The following is a 26,649-nucleotide window of genomic DNA, read 5'->3' on the forward strand; positions in this document are numbered from 1 at the left end:
GTTAAGGAGAACTTGGGATCAGAGAAAATAGAGCTCAAAAGATGTCCATGGGGAAGTGGGGGTTGCCTATTTAATTACTGGCACATTGCTTGTGGGGGTGCCAAGTGGCAAGTGCCTGCTCTTTCGCTGTCCTCCCAGGTACCAAGGGAGCTCCTTGGCTCTCTCTGAATTGATCTCCCAATGTCAAAATATGTTTCTGATATTTCAAGATGCCATATACAAGTCCGATTAGGGTTAAGGGGGAATTTGGGGTTAGAGGATACCAGGTGTTCTGTCCAAAGTCTTCCCAGTTTGGTGACATAATTTTAAAACACATATTTAGCATTATAGATCCTTAATGTCTTACCTGTGAAATCACTTTCTCCACACTTTTAAATCTTGAGAAGAAAAAGTAATCTGCCTTTAAATAAAGCAGACACGTTGTACGTGATAACTCCATACTTCTTTTCTTTCTGGTGGGAGATTCTCCCTTAATAAATATGAAAATATTATAACAATAGCAAAAAACTGTGAGTAATGACTGGATTTAAATACGCATTACACAGCATCAATATCACAACACATTTTATAAATGTATTTATTCATTTTTCCTTTTCATAAAACTTTGTTTCAAATTCTACACAGAACAACGCTGCATTCTGCCAACACTAATAGTGGAAGATCATTGACAAAGACATCAGGCAATAATGAGGGAGGAATACAAAGCATTATAAGGACATCACAAATAATAAGAATAGTGTTCTTACAACAGTGTTGTTAGTAAAATGACAATTAAAGGGACCCCATAGTCACCAAAACAACTTTAGCTTAATGAAGCAGTTTTTGTGTGTAGATCATGCCTCTGAAGTTTCACTGCTCAGTTCACTGCTATTTAGGAGATAAACCACTTTCTTTCTGTTTATGCAGCTCTAGCCACACCGCCCCTGGCTGTGACTAACACAGCCTGCATGAAAACAAAATGGTTTCCTTTTCAATCAGATATAACTTACTTTAAAAGTTTTTTATCTCTTGTTCTGTAAATTGAACTTTAATTACAAACAGGATGTTCCTGTAGGGTCCTGTAGGTGCAAACATAATTAGCAGTAAAGGAAGTGCAAACATTAAACAACTCTTTACAAGAAGTGTTTAGGAAGGATGTGTAAGTCACATGCAGAAAGGTGTGCCTAAGCCTGCATAAATAAAGTATAGTGGGTGGCACACACTGTGAAAACACTTACAAAGTATGTAAAGTGACTGAGTGAATCAAAAAAATATTATAATAGATAAATACACTGTATAAATTCCTCTATAGATATTGCTGAAAGAGATAATTGCTGATATAGGGTGTCAAGATAATGTTTAATGGAATCTTGTAGTTGTTAAGTGAATATCGTTAATCTTGGGAGTGGATCGTAGATGTGACTGTCTAGGGCAATATTTTAAACAAACTCTCTAGAATGAACATGTTATGTTTACAGTTAGTCACCTAATGTGCTTCCATCTGAGCACTCGTTAATATAGATGGCTAACCCAAGCCTTTACATTTTTTTCCTAACCTCCATGGCATGCATCTCAGATAATTGTAGATTATGCTAGCTTTAGTGTACCTATAATCTTAATTTTATTAATGACAGGAAGCGAATATTTGCTTAAGTCTCTCTTTACTAGAACTCCACAGCAGCAAAACACCAGAGAGTAAACAACCAATCAGAAAACAGTAAGGAGCCCATATAACTCCCTTCCCAACATTCCATTTCCTCTTTCGAGCTGTGATAACAGAACACAGTCAAAAGAAAAGGCAAACATAACAAAACAATAATAGTCTGATTGTGACAGAAACAACGACTCTCTTAGGAATCTTCAACCGAATCGAAAACTTGGACGTGAGCTCAGTCTGGGACCTTTATACTGAAACGAGATAAACAGAATCGAAAATTGTGATTAGCCAACGAAAGGTACGCAGAAAAACATGCAGCCACCCAGTGCAAAATCATAGTGAACACCACCAAGTCTACAGATCCCGCCCAAGTAGAAGAGAAACGCATCGAACAAAATAACCACAATGAACACTGACCAGAGACATATTCCTTTATTAATATAAAACTATCATACAATAAACACACAAGGGTTGGGAATACAAAGGGTGGGAAATATTCGCCTCCTGTCATTAATAAAATTAAGATTATAGGTACACTAAAGCTAGCATAATCTACAATTTTATAACATGACAGGAGGCTTCATATTTGCAGTTTCAACGCTCAGCCAGCAAGGCAAAAGCTGCATGTTCCGTTGGTCTGAAGTAAAACTGTTGAAATGTGTCTTCTCGAAACCAGTCTGCCGAACGTAGAATATCGGCCAGGGAAGCACCCGCTACCAGGGCTCCCGAAGCCGCCGCGCCCCTCACTGAATGAGCGCCAAAGGAGGAGTCCACGCCGGCCAACGACAAAAGCCATCTGATCCAACGAGCCAAGGTAATGGCAGAAACCGGCTTATATGGCCGTACATAAGATATCAACAGTTGTCCAGATTGAGAAACTCGAAGTGGGGCCGTAACCGCCACATATCAAGACAAAGCAGAAACCACACAGAGTTTAGGAGCTTCTCGAAAAAAGGGGTAGAAAACGGCAGAGGAGTCGGATTTGGTACGTCTCGACACCGAAAAGGTCACCCCCTCTGGAGAAAAGGTGAAAGCGTTAAAATCAAAAGCCCGGACGTCGGAAACCCTACGAAAGGATACCAGGCATAAGAGAAGTGTGAACTTGGCCGACAACTGACGTAGAGAAAGTTCCTGATTCTCCGGCCATGCTTGAATAAAATCGAAAACCCGGTGTACATCCCAGAGTGATGTATACTTAGGAGTCGGTGGACGTGCCAGTCTGATTCCTCGCAATAGTCTACAAACCAATGGATCTTGTCCAACTGGCGTCCCCTGAAGGGGCACATGAGCCACTAAAATGGCCGATCTGGCAACGTTAACGGAGCGATATGACCTCCCTTGATCGAAGAGGTGGGAAAGGAAATTCAGCACGCTGGATACAGGTGCCGTAAAGGGATCGATACTCCTTTCCATGCACCAACGACACCAAATGTTCCAGGCGGACAGATAACATCTCCTCGTTCCCTGGGCCCACGAGTCCCAGAGGAGGTTTCTAGCCGATCTCGATAACTCATTGACATTCCAGGTACCCCGGAAAGAGTCCAAGCCACCAAGTGAAGATGGCCCTCCAGTACGAGGGAGTGATGGTTGCCCCGAGGATCCGACAGGAGAAAATGCGGGGACGGGAGAAGAAGCGGGTCCTGATATGGCAGCTCCAGTAATTCCGGGAACCAAGCTTGGCCCTGCCACAGAGGTGTCAGTAACACCAACGATATCTGTTGACGTCGCAATTGTAGAAGGGTCCTGGAGATCATAGTGAATGGCGGAAATGCATAGGCTCCCTGCGCCGGCCAGTCTTGAAGAAAAGCATCCACTGCTGCGCACATCGGATCCGGAAGCCAGCTGAAGTAATTCGAGATCTGGAAATTCGTCCAGGAAGCGAACAGATCCACCGTGAAAGGGCCCCTCTGACGTGCCACTTCGAGAAAGAATGGTCGATGTAGACGTCAATCGCTGGCATCCCTCCAGTGTCTGGAAAACCAGTCCGCCGTCAGATTCGACACACCCGGAAGATATTCTGCCTGGAGAGTGATATTGCGTTGAAGGCAGAAGTTGTAAATCTCCTTCGTCACCTCCGTCAGCACCCGTGACCGTGCTCCTCCCAGGCGGTTGATATACTGCACCGCTGACACATTGTCCATTCTCAGCAGGATCCGACATGTGACCCGCCAGGCTCCGTATCGCAAAGGAGCCGGCAATCATTTCCAGGCAGTTGATGTGATACGCAGGGGCCTCCCGTGGATGCGGTCACGCAGGTCGCTCCCCAGCCCCATAGGCTCGCATCCGATTCCAGGACAAAGTCCGGGGTCGGACCGAAAATTGCCTTGCCGTTCCAGGCTGACATATGTAACAGCCACCAACGAAGTTCGGTCTTGACTTCCTGTGTGATGGGAATCAGTTGGTCGTATGAGGGCTTCCTGCGTAGGAAGCGTGCCTTCAGGCGTTGCATGGCTCTGTAAGGAAGGGGACCTGGGTAGATGGCTTGGATTGAAGCGGACAATAGGCCTACCACTCGTGCTAGGACCCTGAGCGGAATCTTCTCTTGACGTAAGATCCGGCGAATCTCTTTCCGAATGGCCGAAACTTTGGCCTGAGGGAGGCGTAGGATGCATTGAGTCGCATCGATTTCGAACCCCAAGAATTGAACCACTTGTGTCGGTGTGAGGGCCGACTTCTCTCGGTTGACTACAAAGGGATTCGAACAAGGAGACCACATAGAGCGTCTGAGATTTCAGCCTGGAGGCGTCCTCGCAGAAAAGAAGCAAATCGTCCAGGTATATCAGGCACCGAATGCCCCTGGAGCGCAGGCATGCTGTTACAGGTTTCAGCAGTTTGGTGAAACACCAAGGCGCCGAGCTGAGGCCGAAGGGTAGGCAGGTGAATTGGCATGGCTTCCCTTTCCAGTTGAAGCGGAGGAAACGTCGACATCCTGTTGCCACCCGCACCGAAAGGTAAGCGTCTTTCAGGTCCAAACGAGTGAACCAATCCCCTGGGCGCAATAAGTCTCGTAGAAGATGGATGCCCTCCATCTTGAAGTGTTGGTAGGAGATGAAGGCGTTCAGGTTCCTCAGATTTATGACCGGGCGAAAATCTCCCATCTTTTTCCTGACTAGGAAAATCAAGCTGAAGAAACCTCCCACTGAACTGCCCCTTTGTCGAAAAGGGCCTGAAATTCGGCGTCTATCAAGGTCTGCATTGCTCTCGACGACACTGGAGTCGAGGGGGGCACCTCCTGGACAGGGGGTGAATGGAAGTCTATGACGTAACCTTTGGTCATTTGGAGCACCCAAGCATCCGAAGAAATGTCCCGCCACCTGTCGAGACAAAAACGCAACCTGCCGGCATGCAAAAAACTGGGAGGAAACTGTGTTGTAACATGTCGCACCTGCGGGAAGTCTGCCTCTACCGCGTGACTGGTTCCCTCTGCCACGGTACGACCTCTGGGAGCTGAAGGACCCAGGATGGTAGCTGGGAAAGAAGGACGGTGTCCGGGATCCTCGTTGGCTCGATGGCCAGAAGCGGCTGGAGGCACGACCCCGCTGCCTTCCAGCCCTGCCAAAAACCCGAGAGGTGTGAGAGCGGAACACCCTCTTCATGGAGGATTGTGCCTTATTCAGGGTGGCATAGAGGTTGACGTGCCTCTGGTGCTCTTTGATGAAGGGCTCTCCAAATAGTAGCCCTTTGGCCGACGGTCCCAGTTCTTTGGACCCTAGGTCAGATAACTTGGCGTCCATGCGCATAAGGACCGACTTCCTCCGTTCCATGCACAATGCCACGTTAGAGTTGCCCAGCAGGCAAATGGAGTGCAACGCCCATTCTCTAATGGCTGCAGCATCCAGGGGGGAACCCTGCAAAACAGCCTCGTCCGCCAAGGAAAGGATCCGTGCCAGCGGCCCCAACATGTCAAGCACCTTATCTTGTGCCAGGCGGAGACTGCGTTCGATCCCTTTCTTGGGATCGCGCCCGGTACGTGTCAAATTGGTGGAGACCATCGTGTCGAATTCGGGCGTCATAGCGACCTTATCCGGTAAGGTGGGCCTAGGGCACTCAGCTCTCAATCTCTTCCGAACTGCCCCATCGAGGGGTCTACGGACCCAATAGTGAACAAACTGGGCCAGATGTTCAGGCAGGGACCACTCAGGAGACCTGGGGTGTCGGATGGTGCGCGGGTCGAACAGGGGTTCACCCGTTGAGTCCAGGAACACGTCCTCCCCAACAGAGGATTGCAGGTGTAATGAGGTATCCCCACCCGCGTCCTGTTGATAACCTGACCCCTCCGGGTCCTCCTCGCCCCAACCCCCTTCGTCCTCTAAGGGGGATTGATCCTCCCGCCATTCCTCCAGTACAGATAGGGGTGCAGGTAGGGTGAACTCTTCATCCTCCTCGGGGAAGTAGCGTGCACGTGTCGGAGATGCAGTGTTTGTCCGCCTGGGTCTCTTTGCGGGAGCCTTACCCTTTTGGGTATTCGGCTCAGGGCCTTCACCCTTCCAGCAGCGCTTGGAAGCGCGTGCTTGGTCTCTGTCCGGTGAGTCGGAACCAGAATCTATCAGCGCGCGCTGATTCTCTGATACTTCCCTATCTTGGGACGACCGAGGTAGTGTGCGCAAAAGCGCTTTCTCCACCGAAGCGGCCACGGCCGCGTTAATCATGGCCTGCAGGCTCTCTTGGGTTGGAGCGTCCATATCGTGACCGTAGTGTGACCCTGGGGGTAGAAATGACATGTGTCACCCAGTTATAACGGCAGCAAAGTGTACGGAGACAATGTAATAGTGGACCCCAGAATAAAATTCCCCTGTGTAATAGCTTAGGGGTACTGTCAGAGCAGGCCCGACAGAGGGCACAGACAGCGCAGGCCAATCTTATGGGCACAGACAAAGCAGGCCAATCTTATGGGCACAGACAAAGCAGGCCAATCTTAGGGGCACAGACAAAGCAGGCCAATCATAGGGGCACAGACAAAGCAGGCCAGTCATAGGTCACATACAGCGCAGGCCGGTATAGGGGTACATAGAAAGCAGGCCAGTGATAGGGCCCATGCAGCGCAGGTCAGTGACAGGGCACATGCAGCGCAGTCCAGTGATAGGGCACATGCAGCGCAGTCCAGTGATAGGGTACATGCAGCGCAGGACAGTGATAGGGCTCATGCAGCGCAGGCCAGTGATAGGGCACATGCAGCGCAGTCCAGGCATAGGGTACACATAAAGCAGGCCAGTGACAAGGGCACAGACAGCGCAGGCCAGGTCACCACAGTAAGTGTAAGGTGTATAAAAAGGGGGTCACTTTATTGGAATGGATCTCCATATAGTCAAATAGGCATAAGTGTGTTATATGGGGCTAATGCAAGCACATATAATCTAGTTTGTACCCCAGCATACAGAAACCGTGCTGAACATGAAAGGGTTACACAGAAGAAAAAAGAAGTGCCAACACAGGTACTTTCATGTAGGGGGGAAGGGGTGTTCCCAGACCGGCAGAAACCTTCTTAGGCAGGTCTCAGACCGCGGTCTAACTGAGGCAGGGAACCCCTTAGTGCGTCCCCCTTTATGAGGCACTCGAGCAGCACAAAAACCCCAAGTACAAACGGGGAAAAACAGACAGAGGGGACAGTAAAAGGGATAGAGCCCCCAAAGGGAGAAGGATAAAGAGGTCTTACAAGTAGAAAAAGTTGGAAAATATAGATATATCCCCTAAGGGAAAAAAACAGTCCCCAAGGCAATTAAAGCAATATAGACAAATATCAAACATATAACAATGAAATCCAAAGCCACCAACTAATATTAGCAGGAGGCAGTGGTACTCTGACCTGTTACTGATGCGGAGCAGCAAAGAAAGAGGAAATGGAATGTTGGGAAGGGAGTTATATGGGCTCCTTACTGTTTTCTGATTGGTTGTTTACTCTCTGGTGTTTTGCTGCTGTGGAGTTCTAGTAAAGAGAGACTTAAGCAAATATGAAGCCTCCTGTCATGTTATAAAATTTTGAGCATTTTCTATTTTCTGGCAACTCATTTCCTGAAATCTAGGATGGTGCTTAGACTATTATTGCTTAGTCCATTAATGTACAAATCGAACAAAGTAGAAAAAAATATCAAGTTTGATGTTCGTATTAATAAAACACAAGGTGTTCTTTGATTCTTCTCTTTATGCTAGCCCTATTCTCAATTTATGGGTTTACCTATTATGTGTATCTTTTTTACTGGTCATCCTTGCACCTTTTGTCCCTTCATGGCCCTTATCCGGCCACCCTGGTCAGTCTTTTTGCTCTCATTGCCCATTTGCCCTATCTGTTTATTGTCTGTCTCCTTCCCTCTGGGCATTTCCTTTCATTCTACGTTCACCTTGTAATCTGTCTGTGTGCAATTTGCTTTCATGTTGTTGCCCTGTCTTTCTGACTGCCACTAAAAGATGCTTTTGCTGCAATAATCGAGCCAGACTTAGTTGTTAAATCAATGTTTCTCATAAAGGTAATTTGATTGGATGAGCGTGGCATTTTGACACTCATATGTTTCTCATCCCCAATGCTTCTGTAGGACAAACATTAGAATTGATGAGAGCACAGAAGACGTCAGCATATAACAATGGTGTATCAGCACTGGAAGTGAGATGAGTAAAAGAGATATAACATACATTTTTAAAACAGAAAAGGAGGGAGGACAAGAGGTCACTATAAAGGAATTATAGTTCTGAAAAAGAGATTATTAGCTAAGCACATATGCTGTCTCCTAGATATGGACCTCTACTGTGACATTGGAAAAGAAAAAGCTACACTTATAAATCCATTGCCCAGAAAGCCACACCATATCTCCCTCACTGTGATATGGAATTACACACTGATATAGAATTACACAGTCTTACTGAAAATCAATTAAACAAGTACCACAATGTTGAAGTCAAGTATAAATATCAAGAAAAAGTCGAACTTGATAAGAGAACTTATTTTCCATGTCTCATGTCACAGTGCAAAGCCAATGCTGCAAGCCGCAGTGATGGACAAACTCCAGAATTCCAGTCGGTCTATTCTAATTAATGATATCCTCATTTACCTGCACTTGTAACGCAAACACTATTTTCCAAACAGAATTTTGAAACCCTTCTACTTTCATTGTTTTAACTCCAATCATGAACATTGTTTCAAGATGAAGATAATAAGCAATGTTCTGCTCTATAAAACCTTATGTATATTTTCCAGTGACGTAATCAGAAAATTATGGTGAGAAAAGTGTGGCTATTAGAAAACAAAATGTTCTGCAACAATCTAGACCAGTGGTTCCAAACCCAGTCCTCAAGTACCCCCTACCAGCCCTGGATTTAGGGATTACCCTGTTGTGTCTAAAGTGTTTTTTGTTTTCTTTTTCTTAAAACACCTTAGACATAACCATGTAATCCCTAAATCCTGAAACTATTAGGGGGTAGTTGAGGACTGGGTTGGGAGCCACTGATCAAGACAGAAGATATAGCCACACAATTTGACAAAAAATATATATTTTTTTTACTGATAATGTGTGGTTGCTGCTCTTAATTTATATTCGGCCAAAATAATTTTTCAGTGCCTTTATATTCACTTTCTTTGTATTATATTGTTGACAAGTTGACAAGTAACAGGTTATACGTTTCTGAGTTATCATACCTTGACTTTCAATGACATTTGCTCCAACAGCTGATATTTCTTTAGAGTTAATTCATACGACTCTGCATCTTTCATAAGAGAGTAATCTGAAAATGTACAGAAATACTAATATTATATATATGTACACAAATAATAGATAAAAATGAAAGGTATCTGGATAGCTAGGTAGACAGCTAAATTGATATTCATATTTAACATTTTCATGTTATGAGATTCTGTATTAAGTACAAAAGACAGGGGGCGTGGCTTGGCAGCCGAAGAAAATGGCAGCATAAACTTTCCCTCCACCGGGGTCCCAACACGAAAGCCCGCAATCGATAGCCTGCCTTGCTGACATGGGGAGAACACACCGAGCCCCACAAACCGGGAAGACCCCGAATACCAAGAAGGGACAGCTCACCTCGTCCCTGCGCCAGTTCCTGGTGACTCCCGCGGACTTCACAACACAGCCACATGGCGCCGATGGCTTAATGGCGTCGGAGGATTCCGCACCTTCCTCTCCGGCATCCGGCCTGCAAATGGGAGGCACTGAAATGCCCCCATGGCTAGATCTCCTGAGGGCCTTGCTTACAAAAGAGGACCTCTGCTCTGCCACCTCTGAGCTGGGGGCCACGATCCGGCAGGACATCCAGGCACTGAGAGCAGATATGCAGGGCCTGTCTGACCGTGTGAGCCATGTGGAGGTTGCCCGTGACAGCCTGAGAGCAGCCCAGACTACCTTGACAGAAGCTGTAGACACCTGCTCTGAACAGGTACGTGGCATGGCCCTACACATAGAGGATTTAGACAACAGGGGGCGCCGCAATAACATTAGGCTGCGTGGCCTCCCTGAACCTGAAGACTCCCCCCTCCAACTGCGGGAATGCCTCCTTGAAATTTTTAATGGGCTGCTGGGCCGTGACCTCAGGGCGCCAATAGACTTTGTGAGAGCGCATAGAGCCCTCCGTCCAAAGGGCACACCGGATAGTCCACCCAGGGATGTTATTTGCTGCTTGGCAAACTTTGCCTTAAAGGAGACCATCCTTAAACAAGCAAGGGAACAGCATACGCTCACTTACCAGAACCAAGACCTGCAACTCTTCCCGGACCTGTCGCCGGCTACCCTGACCTACCGACATGCCCTGAAACTGCTCACGAGAGTACTGGTTACCCAACAGATCCGGTATAGATGGCACATGCCCACGGGATTGCTGGTTCACACCGAGAGGTCCATTCCTGGTCCGCACACTCAGCGACTACATAGCCTGGGCACGGAGCTCCAACTGCCCGCTATCAACATGAGGTGGTCAGACCCATTGGACATCTACAACGCCGCAAGAAACCCCTACCCAAGACCGGCGCTATCGCAGCACACCCGGTGGGGTCGCCAGGAGGCCACTAGACCCTCAGGTGCCGCCCGCTAGTGGGCACTCCTTCCCCCTCCCCCCCCGGTGCTGGCCCGCTCTGGCGCAGGAAGGGCCTCAGCCTGACTTGGACACCGTCCCCACCCTCAGGCACAAACTTGGGCAACCGCCATATTGGACATCTCACACTTGCACCTAAAAAATAATACATGTATTATCTCCACCCCCCCCTCCTTTTTTTTTTTCTTTCTCCTTCTTCCCCACTCTCTCTCCTTCTCCTCCCGTAAGCATTGCCGGAATAAGTGCTGGTATTTGCATTACTTAGAACTGTATACTGCATTGTCTAGGACTTTGTATATCTGCCTGCACACACAACTTGGTGACCTGCTAACACCGGAGCTACGCGGTCCAGCAACACACTGATAGGGGAAGCCCAATAGGGGATTACCTACTCTTGATACTCCCTGTAGCGGAGAGCTGGTTTCTCGCAGCTATTCTCCACTTTAGATCCAAGGAAGGCTCAGGAACAAGTCATTAGTAAATCCACAGCAGAGTTTCCAGCAGGTAAAAAGGTACAGCAAAATCCCCACAGCACTCCCAATAACTGGACGACACACAGTTTCAGGAGTAGAACTGACAATCGTTTATTCCAAGGTTTCTTATAAAGCCTGCTCCCATGCAAGGGAGGGGACTACAGTAATTAGGACAGTAACCAATACAGTGCTTGTTACCTCCCACACCTCTCCTCCCCTCAGAGTGAGTCATAATCCCCTTAACTTGTACAGTACTTTACCCCAAACCTGGATGTACCCCTAAACCATCACATATCCTTAATATTAGGGTGCCGCTAGGTAGCCCTGATCTGAGTGAATATAATATCCAAAATTCACCCAGATCGGACCAGTGGTTCGGTAGTTACAGGAAGGTGAAGTTTGACCGACCGCACACGAGTTGGTATCCGAAAAGGGTTCCATGAGAATGGGCCCTGCGGTCGGTCTCCGTTCGGCAGTTAAAACAGACATTTATAATTGCCATCTATACTTAAATTCACCTAGATAGTGATTCCCTCATTCGGTACTTTGTTACTACCGAATGGGGATTCGTTAGGTCTCTCTGTTCGGCAGTTACGGAGCTCTGGAGGTCTCAGCGGTGTTTGGTTGTTTGAGTGTCCGATTTGAGTTCCAGACACTCGACGACCAAACACCGCTGAGATTTTCATGCGTAAGATGTCCGCCGCCACGTGTACGCATGCCGAATGGCGGCCACCCAGATACAATGTTAATGAGCCGGTTAACTTGCGGTTTGGAAAGAATGTGAACCTTAATTGCTGGCACACTTCTCTCCGGGGTGGTCTCTCCGTTCGGTAGTTTCCATAAGTATATAGTACGGATGGAAACTACCGAATAACATACAATTCACATATTAAATAGACGAATAGCAATTTCAACATAGGTAAAAATATAACGAATACAGTCACACAGGCATTTTGCAGGACAGGCTTACTGCATTCCGCTACACTGCTCCCCCTTGCCCACAAGCCGGCATACACAGTCTGATCCCACACGGATCGGCTTGGGGATGACCGGGGTGCTCACGGATCATTTCTCCAGATCAGTTTGTCGTGACAACCCGACAATATTTTGCTGTGTAAAGGTCATCCGATCTGGGTGATGACCTGGGAGGCTGTCTCATTTGAAATACTGAGATAAGTATATATTCTGTCACTTATATATTATTTATTGTAGTGATTTTTTATATTTATATACTTGTCTATAGATTCTACTGTCGTGACAACCCGTCGGCGTTTCCATTTTGCTTACCCGGGCGGTATTGAATGTTAAAGTCAAAAGGTTGCAGCGCCAAACTCCAGCGCAGCAGCCTGGCATTGTCCCCAGCCACCCGGTTCAGCCAGACTAACGGGTTGTGATCCGTGAGCAGAGAAAAAGCCTGTCCATACAAATAGGGTTGCAATTTCTTCAAGGCCCACACCACAGCCAGGCATTCCTTCTCGATGGCGGCGTAGCTTACTTCCCGGGGTAAAAGTTTGCGACTGATGTAAGCCACTGGATGTTCTCCGCCATCGGCCCCGACTTGGCTCAATACTGCCCCCAATCCAAACATAGAAGCGTCTGTGTGAACAAGAAAACGTTTAGTTGGATTGGGAGCGGCCAAGACAGGGGCATTAACAAGTGCATCTTTCAAGTGTTGGAATGCCTGCTCACACTCCGGGGTCCAGGTTACTTGGCGGGGAAGGTTTTTACAGGTCAGGTCAGTGAGGGGTTTGGCCAGGGCACTATAATTGGGAACAAACTTCCGGTAATACCCTGCTGTCCCTAGGAAGGCTAACACCTGGGTTTTAGTTTTCGGGGTAGGCCACTGTGATACCGCCTCTACTTTGGCTGGTTCCGGCTTTTGCTTACCACAGCCCACTCTGTGGCCCAGGTACTGTACCTCGGCCATCCCAATACTACATTTAGCTGGTTTTAGGGTCAAACCAGCCTCCCTGATCCTGTCTAGAACCGCTCCTACATGGGCCAAGTGTTCCTGCCAGGTATCGCTAAATATGGCAATATCATCGAGATATGCGCAGGTATAGTCTTGGAGCCCATCTAGGAGGCGGTCCACCATCCGCTGGAAGGTAGCCGGCGCATTTTTCATCCCAAACGGCATGACCTTAAATTGGTACAAGCCGAATGGGGTGACAAAGGCGGACTTAGGGATGGCGTCTGGGGCCAAGGGAATCTGCCAATACCCTTTACACAAATCAATAGTGGTATGGTATTGACCCCTGGCCATCCGGTCCAGTAACTCATCTATCCTAGGCATCGGGTATGCGTCGGATACGGGCTTCTCATTCAATCGCCTGTCGTCCACGCAAAAGCGGGTCGTGCCGTCCCGCTTTGGTACGAGGACCACTGGAGAGGCCCAGGGACTATCTGAGGGCTCAATTACTCCTAACTGTATCATCTCCTCAATCTCTTTGCGCATATTCTCCCGGACCGCTTCAGGAATGCGGTACGGGGTCTGGCGCATGGGAAGTTGACCTGGGGTGTCTACTCGGTGGGTAGCCAGAGGGGTGTATCCAGGTACATTAGAAAAGGTCTCCTGCTTTTCTTGCAGTAGTTGTTGTACCTCGATACGCTCCTGTGGGCTCAACCGATCCCCCAATACAACTGCTCCTAAATCCCCAGCCAGCTGTCCGTCCTCTAACAGATCGGGGAGGGGTAGGCTGTCGCCTTCTTCAGAGGTGGGGGCGCAGATAGCTGTCACCTCCTCTGAACGTTCCTGGTAAGGCTTCAGCATGTTCACGTGGATCATGCGTCGCCCCCCATTCCCTGTGCAGTGGCCAATTATATAAGTGGTGTCACATCGTTGTTCTACCACTTTATAAGGGCCTTGCCAGGCGGCCTGTAGCTTATCGTGTCGGACAGGTTTTAAAATTAAAACTTTCTGTCCGACCTGAAAGCTGCGGTCCCTGGTGCCCCTATCGTACCAGGTGCGCTGACGCGTCTGAGCTGCCTGTAGGTTTTCCTTTACCGTCTTGGTGAGTGCTTCCAGGCGATTTCGGAGGGCCAGCACATATGGTACAATAGGGGTACCATCACCGCTACGGTCTCCCTCCCAGTGTTCCCTAATCAAGTCTAGGGGTCCCCTTACTCTCCTCCCGAATAGCAGTTCAAAGGGGGAGAATCCCGTAGATTCCTGCGGCACCTCCCTGTAAGCAAACAGTAAGTGCGGCAGGAATTTTTCCCAGTCTCGGTGAGTCTCTGCGAAGGTTCGGAGCATCTGTTTTAAGGTGCCATTGAACCGTTCGCAGAGCCCATTAGTCTGGGGGTGGTACGGAGCACTAATTATGGGCTTAATTTTACAGAACTTCCAGAGCTGTTGGGTGACCTCTGCCGTGAACTGAGTGCCCTGATCCGAGATGATCTCCCTGGGTAACCCCATCCGGGAGAAAATCTGCATCAGCGCCTCAGCCACCGTCTCTGCATGTATATTAGTTAAGGCTACCGCCTCGGGGTAGCGAGTGGCGTAGTCCACTACGGTCAAGATGTACCGTTTGCCCGATGGGCTAGGCTTCCGGAAGGGGCCTACAATATCTACGGCAACCCTATGAAATGGTTCCTCAATTATGGGTAGGGGGTGCAGCTTCGCCTTACGCTTATCCCCCCTCTTTCCTACCCTCTGGCATGTATCGCAGGTATTACAATACCTGCGCACCTCCTGGCTTATCCCTGGCCAGAAGAAACTTTGGGTCAGCCGATATCTGGTACGGCTGACCCCCAAATGTCCGGATAGCGGAATATCGTGCGCTATCCGGAGTAATTCGGTTCGGTACCTCTGAGGTACCACCAGCTGTCTTGCAGTAATGGGGTCTGACCCAGCTATCTCTTTACTCGTTTCCCGGTATAATAACTGTCTGTCCCATACAAATCTTTCCCCCTCCGCCCCTGGTTGGATAGAGGTGACCTTGTCTCGGTATACTTGTAAGGTAGGGTCAGTGATCACCTCGGCTACAAACTCGTCAGGAGGGGCCCAAGGGATACAGTCTAGGGAAGGGGAGGAATCTCTTACCTGGACCTCCGGCAGTGCGTTGTTGTGTTGGGTGCGGGCCTGTTGCCTGGTGACTACTGGGTGCGCTTCCTCAGTAGTTTGGGGTTCAAATGCGGAGGTGAGTTTGCCCAGATCATTCCCCAGGACCACCTCAGCAGGTAATTGCGGCATTAGTCCCACTTCCACATTCCCGAACCCCGCACCCCAATGCAAGTGTACCCTGGCTGTGTCTAGCCGATACACGGCTCCCCCTGCAACCCTGACAGCCACAGTCTTATTCAGTTTGGCCTTGTCAGAAACCAAATGACTTTGCACCAGGGTGATGGTGGCTCCCGAGTCTCTGAGCCCCTGCATAGGCTTCCCTTCCAGATACACGGTCTGCCTATGGTGCTGTCGATTATCCGCCTGTGCTTGTAAGGGGTTGGCCTCATGCAGCACTTCCCACTGTTCCACAGTTGTGACTGGGACGGCAGAGCTGTAGGGAAGTGGTACCTCGTCCTGGTAGTGATGCGCTGCTGCTCTCGGTGGTGGTGGTGGAGGCCCTGGTCGGATCCAGGTGTTGCGGTCTCTAGACTGTGGACACTCTCGCTGGAAATGTCCCCACTTCTGGCATCGGTGGCATTTCACAGAAGCAGGGGTGTGGTATCTCTGCTGCGCTGCTGCTGGTGCTGGTGGAGGAAGTTGTCTTGGTGGGGGTTGAGGGTTAGGAGAGAAGGAATTTCCCCCTAGTGGCCGCATGGCCGGTTTGGTACTCACTGCCTTGGTTTGTCTGCGAGCATCCATAAAGTCATCTGCCTTTTTGGCAGCCTCGGTGAGGGTGGTGGGGTTACGATCCCTCACCCATTCCTGTATTTCTTAGGATATCCCCTCATAAAACTGCTCCAACAGCAGCATTTGTAACAAGTCCTCCATGGACCGCGCTTTACTCGACTGCATCCACCCAAGAGCTGCCCTTTCTAGTCGGCAAGCCCACTCTGCGTGCGAATCTTTGTCCGCCTTTTTCAATTCCCTGAAGCGCCTCCGGTATGCCTCTGGTGTTATTGCATACCGGGCCAGGATAATCTCTTTTACCCGGCTATAGTTCCTAATTTCAACATCTGGTACAGTGCGGTAGGCTTCAGCTGCCCTTCCTGACAGCCGTCCTGCTAATATGGGTACCCACTCTTCCCTTGGTATGTTATGCAGTGTACACAGTCTCTCAAAGTCTTGGAGGAAGGCATCTATATCCTCCTCTGCTTCTACATATGTTTTAAACGCTTGATAGGGAATTTTGGGCTTACCCTCTTGTGTCACAGCTCCTGCTGCACTTCTTTCCGGTGTTTGTGGTCTCCTGTTTCTCATCACAAACTCCTGCACCTCTGTCATTGTTTTAGAGATGATCTCTGTTGGTGGGTTTTCCCCATAAAAGGCCAGTCTGAATTGTAAATGCCTTTGGAACTCCTCCTGTTCTGTTTCAGGTCTTTGTTCCGTGGCCTGGACCTCTTCTGCTCTGTACTCTGCCATTACTTCGGTGATAAGCGTTGCTTTGGATTTGCTGCTGGCAGAAACACCTTTCGCTTCCAAAAGGTCTTTCAATGTGGTTCTCTTTAGCGTAGAAAGGTCAATCTCCATTAATCCTTGTTCCTCTGTGAGTCTGGATCCCAGCGCTGCCAACCAATGTAGCGGAGAGCTGGTTTCTCGCAGCTATTCTCCACTTTAGATCCAAGGAAGGCTCAGGAACAAGTCATTAGTAAATCCACAGCAGAGTTTCCAGCAGGTAAAAAGGTACAGCAAAATCCCCACAGCACTCCCAATAACTGGACGACACACAGTTTCAGGAGTAGAACTGACAATCGTTTATTCCAAGGTTTCTTATAAAGCCTGCTCCCATGCAAGGGAGGGGACTACAGTAATTAGGACAGTAACCAATACAGTGCTTGTTACCTCCCACACCTCTCCTCCCCTCAGAGTGAGTCATAATCCCCTTAACTTGTACAGTACTTTACCCCAAACCTGGATGTACCCCTAAACCATCACATATCCTTAATATTAGGGTACCGCTAGGTAGCCCTGATCTGAGTGAATATAATATCCAAAATTCACCCAGATCGGACCAGTGGTTCGGTAGTTACAGGAAGGTGAAGTTTGACCGACCGCACACGAGTTGGTATCCGAAAAGGGTTCCATGAGAATGGGCCCTGCGGTCGGTCTCCGTTCGGCAGTTAAAACAGACATTTATAATTGCCATCTATACTTAAATTCACCTAGATAGTGATTCCCTCATTCGGTACTTTGTTACTACCGAATGGGGATTCGTTAGGTCTCTCTGTTCGGCAGTTACGGAGCTCTGGAGGTCTCAGCGGTGTTTGGTTGTTTGAGTGTCCGATTTGAGTTCCAGACACTCGACGACCAAACACCGCTGAGATTTTCATGCGTAAGATGTCCGCCGCCACGTGTACGCATGCCGAATGGCGGCCACCCAGATACAATGTTAATGAGCCGGTTAACTTGCGGTTTGGAAAGAATGTGAACCTTAATTGCTGGCACACTTCTCTCCGGGGTGGTCTCTCCGTTCGGTAGTTTCCATAAGTATATAGTACGGATGGAAACTACCGAATAACATACAATTCACATATTAAATAGACGAATAGCAATTTCAACATAGGTAAAAATATAACGAATACAGTCACACAGGCATTTTGCAGGACAGGCTTACTGCATTCCGCTACACTCCCATGGGCTTCATAGAGCGCACCCAGAGGGGGAGGGACCACCCTATGGGGCTACACTATAGCACAGGGGTGCCGCTTGGGGGGGGGGGCGCGTGTCTCCCCTCCTCCCGCTCGCGGGGGTAGAGTCCGGCGCGTGCATGTGGGGAACTTGATAAGAGAACAGTGGACGTATCCAGAGGCACATTGGGGAGGCGGACCGGGGGGTTTGGGCGGGTTCGGGGGATGGAGGGGGATCCTGGGGGGGAGGGCTTATTTCTAACACAGGCCTACAAGCTGTAAAAAGGGGACTAGGTACTGGTTCGGTTAAGGCATTCTTTTATTAGATTAGACAGTGTCGGGACCCGGGGGTGTGTTTTCACAGGTACACAACAGTAGCACTGAGAAGTTATAGTACCCGTTGAGACTTGACCATACTCCCGGGGACTCACCCCGAGGTGGTGACCTGTTCGCCCGCCATGAGGGTGACAGGAAGAAGCCACGTTTTTTTGAGTTAAAACAGTTATCGTTTATTGTTCATTGTGATCCACAGTCATCTCAGCCGGCTGGTTGACAAGGCGCCTTCCACTACCCGAGAGGTTGGTGTCTTCTGTATGGGGGGGGCATCGTCCGTTCCAGTCTCTGGGTCGGGAGATCCCTACCCACCTGACACCGGTGCCTCCGCTCCCCTCCGGGGGCGACCCCTTCCGTGCCCACGACACCAGGTGGGGCTCTATACCACCGCACGGAGCTACCCGCTGCCCTGCTCTGCTCCCCCTATCCCAGGCCCTACCCTCCTGAGTCGCTCCCCGCCTTCACAGACCGGGGCAACACAGACACTTGTGGGACCTGATAACATGGCCCCGCACACACCCAAATATGCACCAGCCCCACTCAACTTCCTATCCCTAAACGCCAAGGGTCTCAATTCCCCCGAGAAGAGGTCACATGCCCTACGCCTCTGTCAGAAAGCTAGAGCCCATGTGGTCTATTTCCAAGAAACCCACTTTAAACTTGACTCCGCACCGAAACTCTGTAACCACATATAAACACAGACGGAAAATCCAAGGGGGCAGCAATAGTCATGCATAAATCCATACCCTTTGTGGCTGACTCGACCATGACAGACCACGCGGGCCGATATGTGTTCGTCAGAGGTCGAAGACTGGACGAAACCTATACTTTTGCCAACATTTACGCTCCAAATACGCGAAAGGACAAATTCCTGCGGGACGCACTCCGCGCCCTCCACGACTTCACGACGGGCTGTCTGGTTCTAGAGGGGGACCTCAATATTGCCCTGCACCCGACAGTGGACGTATCCAGAGGCCACTCATCGACACCTCTTCCCACGTTGCTCAAAATACGCAAACTCTTCCACCAGTACAGACTTACGGACTGCTGGAGGGCGACACATCCGACAGACAGGGACAACACTTTCTATTCGGCCCCAAATGACTGTTACACAATTTTTTCCTTCCATACTATTACCTACCCAGACTACGGGACTCCGCCATAGGGGGGACGATGTGGTCAGACCACGCACCACTCACGATACAACTAACATCACCACTATACAAGCCTAAAACCACGACATGGCGGCTCCACGAAAACCTCCAATCCAACCCGCAGGTGGCCCAAGACGTCCAACAAACCTTGACAAACTACTTCGCCGAGAAACGCTCCATGACATATCGGGGCAGCTATGCCACATGCCAGACCAAATAGCCACAGCAGTAACACGCTTTTATACAGACTTATATGCACTCCCCTCACACACACCCCGAACTGACTTGAAACCGAGGGCATCGCGCATAAGTTCATACCTTACTAAATACACACCACTGACGGAGCCTTGTCCCCCCAATTTATCTCGGCCTTCAACTCCATACCAGAGGGAAAGGCAATCCCTCAGCAGACATTGGCAGCCAACATCACCCTGTTACCAAAGGAGGGGGGAGATACCGAACGGTGCACCGGCTACCGGCCCATCTCGTTGCTTAATTGCGACTTACGCTTGTTCGCCAAAATACTGGCAGCGAGGTTGGGTCCGCACATACCAGACTTGATGTCCCCTGATCAGGTAGGATTCGTCCCACACAGAGAAGCCAGGGACAACATGGTACGAGCCCTGTCCCTGATACACCATGCGCAACGCACCTCTGAGGGTCTCCTCCTCCTCTCCACCGATGCGGAGAAGGCCTTCGACAGGGTGGCGTGGGACTACCTCTTCTCGGTCCTGGAGCACATTGGCCTAGGGAACCATATGCGTCAGTGGATAGAGTTTCTTTACTCATCCCCCACAGCTAGGGTGTTCATAAACGGGGTCTATACGGACACATTCCCGGTCAGAAACGGAACCAGGCAGGGCTGCCCCCTATCACCGCTCTTATTCATCCTGGCCCTCGAACCCTTCCTACAAGCAGTTAGGGACATCCCAGACATCACAGGGGTAGTGGTGGGGGCAGATCACCATAAAATAGCGGCATATGCGGACGATATGGTATTTTTCGTCTCCAACCCAGAAATCTCCCTCCCAAACCTCATGGCAGAATTTAAGACATATGGCCAAATCGCCAACCTCAAGATCAATTATGCAAAATCCTCTATCCTCAACATTGGCACCCCCCGGAGGAGGGCAGACCAGATCAGACGAAATTTCCCCTTTTAATGGCAGGATACCGCTATTAAATACTTGGGAGTGAGGCTCACGGCCGACCTGTCCAAACTATACCACACAAATTTTACCCCATTGCTGGGAGCTATACGCAAGAATCTGACAGAATGGACCACACCCCACTTTTCCTGGCACAGTAGGACGGCCATTGTTAAAATGAACATCCTTCCACGGGTACTTTACCTGTTTCAAACCCTACCAATCCCACTCCCCGCTGCCTTCTTCTCGTCAATCCGTACCCTCCTCATCAAATTTATCTGGAAAGGCACTAAACCCAGACTTAAATACACACAACTTACACTCCCCAAAACAGCAGGAGGCCTGGCCGTCCCAGACCTCAAACTGTATTACCAAGCATGCCACATGCAACGGGCCCTGGAATGGGCAAAGGAGGGGATATGCAAACCCTGGAAGGCCATCGAAGCCCATCACGCGGGCCGGCCCCTCTCAGCCCTCCTGTGGCTTGACCCCACCATCGGCAGACGGCTAGTTTCCCAACAACCGTTCGTTACAGCCACTCTCTCTATATGGCACTCACAAGCCAGGAAACTCTGTCTCTCCTCCTTCCCATCCCCACTACTGCCCCTGGCGTACAACCCTGATTTCGAACCTGGGATGAGACCGGGTAACCTCGGCTGCGTTCTCCCCCAAGACATACCCAGACTCCGAGACATAACCCCTAACGGGAAAATCCTGCCACTACAGACACTCACGGGCACATCCAACCACACCTTCATGACGGGCTTCAGATACACCCAAATTCAGAACTACATTGCTGCTATACCCCAACGCCCTGACATCCATAGGGACCTCACGCCATTTGAACAACTGTGCCAGGACCCGGACCCTATGCCCCACAGCATCTCCTACCTCTACTCAATGCTACAACGACAACAGGGGCACCCCCCGCCCCCTTTCATGTCCAAATGGGAAACCGCCATAGGGGAAACACTCACCGAGAACCAGTGGCACAAGATCTGTGATCTGGTGCACCATTGCGCAATTGCTAGTAAAACCAAGGAACCGGCCTATAAGGTTCTCACGCAATGGTACCTGACACCGGAACGCCTACAGAGAATGCACATAGACACAGATGGCCTCTGCTGGAGGTGCGGGGGAGGGGTGGGATCCTTCCTCCACATATGGTGGGAATGCCCACTCATAGTACCCTTCTGGGAAAAAATAGCCTCCATAGTGGCCCTGTTCACTGACAACACACCACCCTTTAAGCCAGCCCCCTACCTCCTACACCACATGACAACCCCTACACCACGATACAAACGCTCCCTGACCATTCGAATTCTGAATGTTGCAAAACACCTAATACCCCTGTACTGGAAAAAGGACACAATCCCAACACTTTCCCTCTGGTTTACTAAAATGGAGGAGTTGCGAGTTACAGAGGAGCTCTGGTACACGGCCCAGGACTGAGCACAGACACACATAGACACATGGACGCCCTGGCTAGTGCGAGTTGGCACAGAGACGTTTCGGACCACGTATCTGACCATGGGGGGAGGGACTGCCAACCACCAGCAGGGGACACAGGGAGCCTAACTGGACGACCCATACCCGCTTCCAGTGTACGGCGCCCCACTCCGCCCTCTTACCCCACCTCCCCCCATCCCCGACAGGTCCTGTGCGGAGCGTGTGCCCTGGAGCCCGGGGCGTGGCCCAGAAACTGACCCCACGGGGGTATACCGGGGTGCACAAGAGGCAGAGCGCATACCCGACCAGACTGCTGGGGTTACACCACTATACCCATCAGGGTGTAGTCACCTGCAAATGGCTTATGGCCACATGCACTCACATTATCGGAGTGGGGACTGGCGCATACCCTCCTGAACATGCAGGGCACTGCGAGTCCCCAGTTCTTCCCCCTGACCGGGGAGATGGCCCGGTCAGGGGACAGGAACCTAAACGGCACCGCAAATTGGGCAGAAACCCATCAGTTTAATTTGTTACGAAGTTTATTAGTTAATATAGGATCGGAAGACGTTTCCCTATGGTAGCTTCATCAACACTGTACGTAGCGCAAGGCAGATTCTGATAAAATTGTGATGAGGAGGCAATACCTCACTGCACTGTCACATAGGACACTAGGCACGATACCACTGGGGACCTGCGTGTTTACAGGGGATCCTGAACAAAGGGGAGATCTGCAAGTCTCTCTAACGCTTAACGGTCCCGAGGTGGGTGCTGGAAAAGGGAAAAGAAAGGTACAGAAGGGATCCTTCGGGATCTAAAGCCCAACCCAATGTAAATATGGTACCCATCAGAAGTAAAATAGTACTGCTTATATATGCCTATGTACCACCGGACCTGCGAGTCCATTGTGCACGTTATACATCGCATAAAGCGACCTGCGAGCCGCTACCACATACCTACAGGATTATACCTTACAGTGTATATGCGAGTACAAGTAAACAAGGGGACCTGCGCGTCCACGTTGAAATACTATGTGTTGAAAAATATCCAATAAAAACAACAACAACAAAAAAGACAATCATATCTATACACCTTTGAACAAGGTAGACTTTTATAATTTGTACTGGGCTCATCCTCATGAATACAATTATGGTGCTAATGACAATGTAAAGTATCATGACATTGTATGTAAAACTTAAAAATCTGTATAAAAAATGCCATACATCCATGTCCAAAGTCCGATTCATGAATCCCCAGCTGACCCTGTCAAGTGCCTTCTCAGCATCAAGTGACGGCACCAGCTGGGGAGTCTTATCTCTAGTAGCACAATCTAATATATCTATCAACCTGCGAGTGTTGTTGTTTTTGACACCCTCCCTCTAACAAATCCTATTTGATCATAATGTACAAGGAAGGGTATTATTGTTTTTTTTTTTTTAATTTTTATTTTTAGTTGTGCATATAGACATAAATGAGATTACAATGTAAATGGTTGCAAGAAAAATGACATGGTAGAACAGCATAGCATTCTCCTGACGTGCACAGGTTTTTGTGTTGTTAAGGGTCAGGTCAGGAGTACATTGAAGTAAGGAATCAGAAACACAACAGTTGCTGCTCGCTCTAAAGCATTCATAAGGACTCTGCATGGTGTAAAGCTGTATATAGCAGTACCCAGGGCCCATCTCTGCTGAACTCTAGCGTGGCTAAATTAAGTGTGTGTTAGGTACCGGATGTCAAGCTTAGGCACAGGTGTACATTATTACCGACACGATAGGACCGGCTATGCATCAGTTTAGGCACAATGATCATAAGCATGTCCTTAGATGTCAGAGACTGTCTAAAGTACATTGTGTGAGTCAACAGGTGTTATGGTGAGGTACTCAAAATTGCAAGTAGAAAGAGGGGCTTAATGGGTCCAGTGCCCTACAGCTGTGTAATTAGGCTTTTGGTATTCACCATGGATCCATGGTGTCGTGCCCCCTGCCCATATGGTGTCCGCGTCAGTGTCGAGGGAATGGTACGTCATGTGTGGAGAGCACTGTGTCCGTCCTTGCAGGGGAAGAGTAAGAGAGGGAGGGAGGGGAGGAATGGAAGGGCAGGGGGGTGGAAGCTGGGCTGGGAGGGGGAGGGGTGAGGTTGGGTCAAAGGAAGGTGTAGGAAGAGGTCACCGCGCCAAGGCCTGTGGGGCACGCTGAGCGAATGGGACTGAACGCCAGTCAACTAGCCTTCTATGCCACCCGCTCTGCGGATTTGCAAGCCATGTATTCAATCCAAGGAGCCCATAATCGTGTGCAGCATTCTGCGGTACCCCATAGGTCCACCATGAGGGTCTCCATGCTGTAGATCTCGTCCACTTTCTCTATCCAGTTTATTATGGTAGGGACATTCTGTGACTTCTATCAGGCTGGGATCAGGCTTTTGGCAGAGCTTAGAAAGTATTGTGTGAGGGGCTTCTTGTACGCCCCAATCGGCATCTTGGTGTGATGGAGCAACATTGGGAGGGGTTGCAACTGAATGTCCGAATGCAGAATGTCAGCATTCTATGTATTTGTTGCCAAAAGACAGCTATTGGTGGGCACGACCACCAAATGTGCAGATTCGTACCTTCAGCCGTGCCGCACCTCCAACATTGGGCAATCGTTGTTATGCCCACGCGGAACAGCCATGCAGGCAGCCTGTACCAGCATGTCAGGAGTTTATAGTTAAGTTCCTGTGTTTTGGAGCTGATCGTCCCCTGGTGTGTTAGGATATGGATTTTCTCGCATTGTGGGTCATATAGTGTGGACCCCGTGGCTTGTTCCCACTTTGATTGGTACTTCGCCGTCGGACTCTGCATGGCCGTAAGCAGCATGGCATAAAGAACAGTGATTCCCTGCTGTAGGTGCACCCTGTCCGAACACAGTGCCTCAAATTGGGTTAGGTGTCTATGTACGAGATGCTTTCCAGGTAGCATGTGGTAGTAACGCTGGATATGGTGGTATCTAAAACTGAGCAGTCCTGTCATGCGATTCTGTGTCAGTAGAGTTTCCAAGGGTTTCAGTTGCTTGTTAGTGCACCAGCCCCCCAGATGTAGCCTGTCTGGGCTTCCGAGCCCTGCCACGTCCCGTGTTGCCAACTTCCCCGCTATCGCTGGGTGTCAAAGGAGCTGGGTTTGTCGAAAGCTTCAGCTAGTATTGTATTCTGGACCAGACTCTCAGGGTCGCTCCAATGAGCGGATGTTCACATATTTCCCTGGTCTGCAGAGTTTTTTTTTTCTTTTTCAATTCTTTATGTTTGCAGTGCATTCGATAACAGTAATGCAATTTGGCCAAGCAAAGGTAAACAAAAATAATTGTAAAGCATTAGGTTACAGGTGCTTGGCATTTGCGAACAGCGCACTTTTTTTTTTATAAAACAATCATAACAGACAGTTACATGTCAGTGGTGCGTGTTTGTGGGCATACATGTGAGGGTTGTAGGACTTGACATGTGGTTTGGAGTAATGTGCTTAGTGCAGCAGGAGGTGTGTCAGGAGGGTTCGTGTCGGTCATCTCGGTTTCTTTATGACACCGGTTATTGTGGGCGTCGTGCCCATCTAACATAGGTGTCTAAGCTTGCGCCGGGGCTTAATTTGTGTGCTAGTTACGTGTGATATGTACAGATAGTGGGTACCCCTAACTAAGGGGGCTGCGGGGGGGAGGGGGAGTTAGTGGACTCATGGCGTACCGTCACTCTGGTTTGCTGTTGTAGCTGTGTAAGAGCTGGTGTGCCATCTCCCAGGGGAGCTGCCTTCTGTTGGGCTTACCCATTAGTGTGCAGCAATGTCTATGGGCCTTTGTGCGCGATGTTTAAAAATAGGAGGAGAAACTATAACGATAACTTATTGGGGAGGAAAGAAAACATTTGTTGCATAGGACGAACTTGGTGTGGGAACAGTATCAGGGAACGTGAGAGCCTCTGTCAGCTGTTACAGTTCAGGTCACGTGAGAGTTCGAGGTGCCTGCTCTTGGGGTGAATGGTTTTACCATCGCCGGGTCCCAAGTTGTCGTGCCGGTTGCGGCTGGTTGAGCTGGTGTCTGCGATGTGAGGCCCATGGTTGTCAATATTGCAGGGATTTCTTCTTGGGATCGTATTACATGGTTCGTCCCGTTCCTGGTTACTTGCAGGGTGCCCAGGGGTCCCCATCTATAGGGTATTCCGGCAGTTCGTAGTTGAGTTGTAAGGTGAGTCATGGTCTTGCGCCACTGCAGTGTAGTTTTAGATAAATCTTGGTAAAACGAGAGGTGGGAGTTCTCAAATTGTACCGGAGCTTTTCCCCGCAGGGTTGACAGAATGCGGTTTCGGTCTGCGTATGATATGCATTTCACGATGACATCCCGTGGCGTCACATTGGTACTTTGTGGGCTCCTGACAATTTGGTAGACCCCATCTAGAGTCATCTTCTTGGCGGTCCTGGGTGGCAGTATGGTTGCCAATAGCCTCCGGATATAATGGGGCAATTCCTCCGCCGTTATCTCTGCGGGTACTTCACGGACTTTAACGTGGGTGCGGCGGTGGCGGTCCTCCAGTGCCGTCAGTTGCATGAGCATAGAGTGCTGAGTACTTTGGAGCTGGTGGACCGTATCTCCAAGCGTAGTGACCGCTGCTTGTACCTCACGTATAGTGCCTTCTGTGGCCTGTACCCTGGTGGCGACTGACTGGATCTCCCTTTGTGCTAGGGC

General features: G+C 49.5%; 1 protein-coding gene across 1 annotated transcript in view; it reads right to left on the minus strand.

Moving 5' to 3' along the window:
- Nucleotides 1–26,649, minus strand: part of LOC134612853 (disintegrin and metalloproteinase domain-containing protein 10-like) — a 101,406-nt gene that overhangs the window by 43,497 nt on the left and 31,260 nt on the right. Inside the window, exons 5-6 of the mRNA XM_063457302.1 lie at nucleotides 9,261–9,346; nucleotides 347–469 (exon numbers count right to left, since the gene is read on the minus strand). Coding sequence (XP_063313372.1) covers nucleotides 347–469; nucleotides 9,261–9,346 — 209 coding nt within the window. The remainder of the gene's footprint in view (nucleotides 1–346; nucleotides 470–9,260; nucleotides 9,347–26,649) is intronic.

The sequence above is a fragment of the Pelobates fuscus genome, chromosome 5 (assembly GCF_036172605.1).
Source record: "Pelobates fuscus isolate aPelFus1 chromosome 5, aPelFus1.pri, whole genome shotgun sequence".
NCBI lineage: Eukaryota > Metazoa > Chordata > Amphibia > Anura > Pelobatidae > Pelobates > Pelobates fuscus.